The sequence below is a fragment of the Eurosta solidaginis genome, chromosome 3 (assembly GCF_040869045.1).
Source record: "Eurosta solidaginis isolate ZX-2024a chromosome 3, ASM4086904v1, whole genome shotgun sequence".
NCBI classification, from domain to species: Eukaryota; Metazoa; Arthropoda; class Insecta; order Diptera; family Tephritidae; genus Eurosta; species Eurosta solidaginis.
The window spans coordinates 201182122-201188493 of NC_090321.1; the positions used below are offsets into that span (position 1 = coordinate 201182122).

The 6372-nt window shown below is 36.7% G+C and overlaps 1 protein-coding gene across 3 annotated transcripts; it reads right to left on the minus strand.

The window, feature by feature from the left end:
* Window positions 1-523: 523 nt before the first annotated feature.
* On the minus strand, window positions 524-5944 carry PI31 (Proteasome inhibitor 31 kDa). Of its 3 annotated transcripts, none has more exons than XM_067774701.1 (5): window positions 5848-5944; window positions 5149-5411; window positions 4793-5083; window positions 4610-4722; window positions 524-1282 (listed from the first exon to the last, which is right to left on the minus strand). In XM_067774701.1, the coding sequence occupies exons 2-5, from the start codon at window positions 5332-5334 to the stop codon at window positions 1048-1050; spliced, it is 825 nt and encodes a 274-aa protein (XP_067630802.1). In that variant the 5' UTR covers window positions 5335-5411; window positions 5848-5944; the 3' UTR covers window positions 524-1047. The 3 variants fall into 3 exon arrangements, with proteins under 3 accessions (XP_067630802.1, XP_067630803.1, XP_067630801.1); XM_067774702.1 differs by lacking the exon at window positions 5848-5944 and adding an exon at window positions 5540-5698; XM_067774700.1 differs by lacking the exon at window positions 5848-5944 and having other exon boundaries at window positions 5149-5701.
* Window positions 5945-6372: the final 428 nt, after the last annotated feature.

Consider the following 6372-nt stretch of genomic DNA (forward strand, 5'->3'; position numbering starts at 1 on the left):
TCCCCAGGGAAACGCGAGTCACTCTAGCTCAATTTCGATCTGGATACTGTAACAGGTTAAACTCTTACCTATCCAGAATCAACCCCGACATACAAAATGTATGCCCTGTTTGCAATGTGTCACCACATGACACCAAACATCTCTTTAATTGTAATATGGAACCAACGCCTCGAACACCCCTCTCCTTATGGTCCACCCTTGTTGAAACAGAAAGTTTCCTTGGACTCCCGGTAGAGGATATTGATGACAATTTGTGATCGGTCACCTATTGGATGGGGCGAAGCAGTGCTACAACAACAACAGCGAACTTGTGTACCTTTTGAATTGTCTAAGCAATGCGCAAGAATGCCATTTGGTAAAACAGCTCACATTGAAAATCTCGAAATTTCTATACACCAATTATTGTTCTCCCCGAATATTTTGAATTAGGCTGTATATATACCGATTTTGTGAACGCTACCTATTTTTTGTACAATTTATGCTAACCCTGACAGTTTTGAGTAAAAGAAAAACTCTCTAAAAGCTCTGTTAAGGAGTTACAAAACCAAACTATTTTATTAGAGAATAATAAATATTAATTTCAATCCCTTCAAATGAAATACATTTCAAATGTTTAACCGTATCCGCTATAGATACATATGCGAATTGTTTATAAAAGCCTTCTAACATAAACTTTTGCTTCTGCATACTTAATTTGGTAATGCAATCGATAGTTAAAGCCACAGTCAAACAAAATTTAATATCGAATGCGAAGCTTGTAAATTTTAATTTTACAAAATCTAGCTATAATCAGTCAACCCGTTACTTTGGAAAAAAAATTAAAAACGGCCTTAACGCCTTTTGTAACAATTTCATTTTATAAATTTATTAGGCATTTGTATAATAAGGTATTATTTTCGAAAAAAAAGTAAGTTAATTTCTTTGTTCGCATTCCTTGTTTATATTATAGTTTGTATGAGCTTTAACAATTGATTCCAATATCCCTGTCTCGCATGCCATTAAGTTTCTTCTTATAAAAAATGTACGCGATTTTTGTGCTGCATTCTTTTACATATAATAATCAAAACCAAAATTTGGTGGTTGGAAATGATCCGGATTAGGATCAGGTCGTAAAATACGTCCGTCCGGACCAACAGGATCGAAGCGCGGATTTAAGCCGGCATTGATGTCGGGACGTGAAGGCATTGGAAAGAGATTACCAGGACCACCACGACCCAAAGGATCTAAGTCTCCACGGCCAACGTCTGGAAACCCAAATGGGCGTGGTTCCATTGGAAATGAACTGGAATTATGGAAAAATACAATAACAAATTAGTTTAATGCATTCGAGATTTTTTTTGTCTCGTTATTTAGCTACATACTTCACTGATTTCAGCAAATGAATTTAAAAAATGACTACTCCAATTTTGTTGTTATTGATCATTATTCAACTGACAAATGAACTGAGCACAAGAAAAATGACAAATAGGTATTTACTAAGCAAACACAGGACGTACATATGTGTGAGACTTAAATAACACTATACAACAAAGTCACTGCTTTTTGAACCAACCGAATATTTTTTTGAGATTGACCCATAAGCACAAAAAGTAATTTCTCCATTTTTCAAAAAATACTGCCGTCCATAGCAAAAAGGCTGTTAGGTTGACTTACTCCCTTTTAGAAAATTTTAGGCAAATAAATTTCTACGATTTTAGTTTACTCACTAACCAGTTTAAGTTCAGAATTTCTAATTTAAATTCAGAAATTTAAAATTCAAGTTCAGAGTTTCCAAATTCAAGTTCAGAAAATTACAATTCAAGTTCAGAAATTCCATTTTAAATTCAGAAGTTTACAATTCATATTCAGTAAGTTACAATTCAAGTTCAGAAATTCCAATTTAAGTTCAGAAAATTACAAATCAAGTTTAGAAAAATACATTTCAAGTTCAGATATTTACAATTCAAGTTTAGAAAATTACGATTCAAGTTCAGAAAGTTTGTCAGGATTTTTTTCTTTCATGGAATCTGTTAAGATAGCATTGGTCTTCTTAACTCACTTAAATCAATTTTGCTCACATGAAGGAGATAGCGAAAAAACCCGTTTCCTCTCTTCTCTCTTCTCCTCTCATAAGAGGTCAGTTACAAGGACACCAAGCTATATTCTACATAAAGGCGGAGCGTTAACAATCCCGCACGTAACGTATAAGTGCTGTGTGCACAGATCAAGTCTTCCTCCACCTGCCTCTCGCAACTCTGTGGAGGTCTCCCCCTTCCACTGCTTCCAAACTGCGGTGTCGACTGTAGTACTTTCATGGCCGTAGCGTCCTCTTGCACTTATTGTAAAGAGTTATCCTCCGTTTTATTAGCTCGGGATGTACACGCCTTGGAGAAAACTTTGGGTACAGTATATCCAAGCCATCATTGTCAACGAAGCATCAACACTTCCGCAAATAACATATTATGTAGTATTGCATTACGTATTATGAATAGGAATAACTTTTGAAAAATAACACCCTACTTATAATTTTCCAAATTTGAGTTGTAATTTTCTGCGCTTGAAATGCAATTTTCTGAAATTGAATTGTAATTTTCTGAATTTAGATTGGAAAATCTGACCTTGAATTGTAAATTTCTGAACTTGAATTGTAAATTTCTGAAATTAAATTGGAAATTCTGAACTTGAATTGTAATTTTCTGAACTTGAATTGCAATTTTCTGAACTTGAGTTGTAAATTTCTGAACTTAAACTGGAAAAGGTGTAAACGAAATTGGGCCTATCCTTATATAATTTGTTTATTTATTTGATTTCAATACATTATTTGAGTTCAATACATTTGAAAAGAATTTTAAGCTTATACAACAGGTATTATAAGGGTAAACAGCTTCACAAAAAAAAAATGGCAGATCTGGTAATGCGACGCGCCTACTCACATTTGGCTGCTCGACTCCGCCGGTAATGTTCTTGGGTGAGTCCCCTATAATCGTCTCGAAATAGAAATCGAAGATGTGGGGGGTATTTCCGATAACCAGTTTGGATTTAAGAAAGGAAGATCTACCATCCAAGCTGCGAACATGGTGAATAAAGTGGTCCAAGAGGCCATAAGTGGCACTCGATGGCTCGAAGGCTCTAAGGAATATTGCCTTATCGTCACTTTAGATGTGAAAAATGCCTTCAACACCCCCAATTGGCCAAACATTCTAGATACGCTGGACCAGATAAGCATATCTTTCCCTTTGCCTACGTAGGATCATAAGCAACTACTTTGAAGGTAGAGTGCTGGAATATGAAATGGCTGCTGGCGTAGAAAAGCTTCACGTCACAGGCGGTGTTCCTCAAGGCTCCGTGCTCGGCCCACTGCTTTGGAACGTTATGTACGACGGAGTATTGCGCCTCCAGGTACCCAATGGGGTGAAAATTATCAGATTGCCAAAAAGTATTTGGGGGGGACTCCTGTTTGGCACCAGGCCACGGAGTATAAATCATAATTCCGCGGGGTAAAGTCAACCTACCGCCTATGCGCGCTACTCGTCTGTAGCTCCTTTAAAACTGTGTCTGACGACGCAGCACTAATCATCGCAAGAATGTGTCCTATAGACATATTAGAAAAAAAAGCAGCGACGATTTATCAGGATCAAAACTCACGTGATGGAGCACGAGAGCTAAGCGTGCAGAACTGGCAGCTCAGGTGGAATGCCTCAACAAAGGGACGCTGCACATACCGATATATCCTAGGTATTAATATATGGATATCGAGTAAGCACGGCGAGGTAGATTTCTACCTCACACAGTTTCTGTGTGGTCACGGATGCTTTAGGGAATACCTGCACCGATTCAATCATAAGCCTAACAACGCATACAGAGTTCCTGCTATAAGCAATGCTAGGCGAGAACCGATATTGTTTTCGGTATACATATATCAAACTTGAAACTTTGCAGGCACTCTGAAAACTATTACATTTTTCCATAAGAAATAATGTTCATAGAGATTCAAGGGGTTTTGTAGCGCAATTTATAGCTTCTCTAACCCAATTGTCGACTTCACCTATCCGTGGCGAATCATGTCTCGGGCGAGAAGGTTCAATGTGGTTTTTGTAGCAGTGGTCATATTAAATCGTTCCAGAGAGGTCCGACTTGTGCCTTAATTGCGCTCGTTACCGGAACCATCAACATCGATAACACACTCGAAAACCTTCTGTGAGCGACTTTATTGCTACAACAACAAACAAATTACAACATTCATAGCTTTCTACCTTTATATTATACCCACGCTTCCCGCGGCCCCTCTGTCTTTAGTCTTTCGAAACGACGTGTGAGGGTATGCCATAAGAAAAGTTAAAAGCTTTGACCCACACACTACTGGGCATAAACGTTTTTATCGCGATGCTTCCCTTTGACATCGCCATAAAGGCGCTTGGTCGCGTTGCTTTCCTTTCACACATTGTCAGCGCCATAAGATAACAATGAAACGCATCGTCGCTTTTTTCGTTTTGAAGCTACCAAATCGTTTTTAATGTAAATCCGTCTTATATGTAATTCCATGTCAAGTCAAACAGTTTAAAAAAAAAAACTAAAAGAACTTATTATAAGCTAACTTGGTCGTTTCAAACAAAAATCAAATTCTACTTACTTTCTTGGTCGCAATGGCGGTCCAATCGCTAATGGATCTCTGTAGTTTGAGGAGCGTGGTTCTTGATTTGCAGTTGTTTGTGTAGTTACCTCGCGTGTATTTCCTGTAAACACCTGCAAATTTCAAAACGAGTGTGAGAAACGAATTCGTCATTAAGTTCAGTACTACTGGGTTTATAATTACCGGATCAATGAGTTCTTTACGATAACGATCAAATATTGATGATGCTTCAGGCATTAATGTGCTCAGTGATCCTTTGAGCCCCTTAACCCATTCTTGCGGATTTAAAGTTATGTTAGTCACCTTGGTATCTTTGACATCAAGCAAATTCATTGTTATAAAATCTTCTGTATTATGTCCTATTAGAAGATATAAACGACCATTGTGCAAATAGCGTAAGGCATATCTCTTGCCTCTTTCATTCCAACCATCTGGTAAAAGTTCGGAGCCAATATCATCTTTCGTTAACGTTTTCTGTTGGAAAAACAATACAGTTACCATTTAAAACTATTAACTATAAGATTTTGCCATTTACTCACATCCTCACCAACTCCAAGGCATCGCATCTTATATTGCTTTACAAGCAGAAAATGTACCAATGCTATTAATACATCGGTCTTTTTATCAACAGTTTTTTCAATCGTTTTATATAACAAATCCCAACCGAAAAAATCATTGGCGTTTACGCCACCAGTTGACGAGGATCCTGCTCCTCCAAACGACATTTCTGCGAAAATTTCCGAATTTTATTGCTTGCTTTTGTACTTTTTTCTGTAGTTGTCAACTTCTGTAGTTTGTTTATCTGTTTAAAAGGAAATTAAAAATATTTTCGGCATTTTAGTTTTAATATTATGAATTTCGAAAAGTGGCAAAGTGAAATGTTTATTTTGATGGTTTGATGAAGTTTTTGCTATGAATGCGAGTTATTACATGTAGGTATGTGTGGTATTCATAGCATTTCCATTTATGCATTGATAAGCATGTTTAAGTACGTGGGAGGCAATTGGAAGTTTGTTATAAAAACATGTATGAATGTAACAAAATTATACTTTTTTGTTTTCTTAGATCTAGTGAACTCGCTGTCACTTCGTTTGAAGTTTGATAAGCGAAATATCATAAATGCATATATTAATATATATAATTCTTAGATAATTGCTTGAATTTCAATGTAGTATAATCCTTAAAATTATTAAATAATCAGTAGAATTAAAACAATAAATAAAAAAAAAAAAAACAACCTTACGCTTTTTGCCTTTCCTGCTGTTTCTTCAATCATTCACAATGCACAAAACGTCATCGTTGTCAGCTAGTGCTGTTGCCAAGGCGAATTCATTAAAGGTGGTGTTATCCCATCAGCTGATTGCTTCTTCTTGATAATTTTCCATACAAAGCCTTGTACAACAAAATTTCAGTTAATAGAAATCTATGAAAATTTTCTTTTGACTTGACATTCATCTGCACGGCGAATTGATTGAATTCGCTTTGCCACCACCTGATATAGATTCGCCTTGGCTGTTGCCCACATCACATACACAAGCATTGTGAATGATAACAAAGTGTGATATCATCTGCATAGACGTCAAAATTCCAAAGTGATTGGATGACCTGATTTGTAATTGACTATCGCTGTCTCTTTCTATCACCCGCTGAAGATAGGCGCCGCCATATTTAACACCCTGTCAAAACGCTAAAAAGTAGCCATATTGAACATCCTGTCGGACAGTTGACAGATAAGATATCACACTTAGTTATCATTCACAATA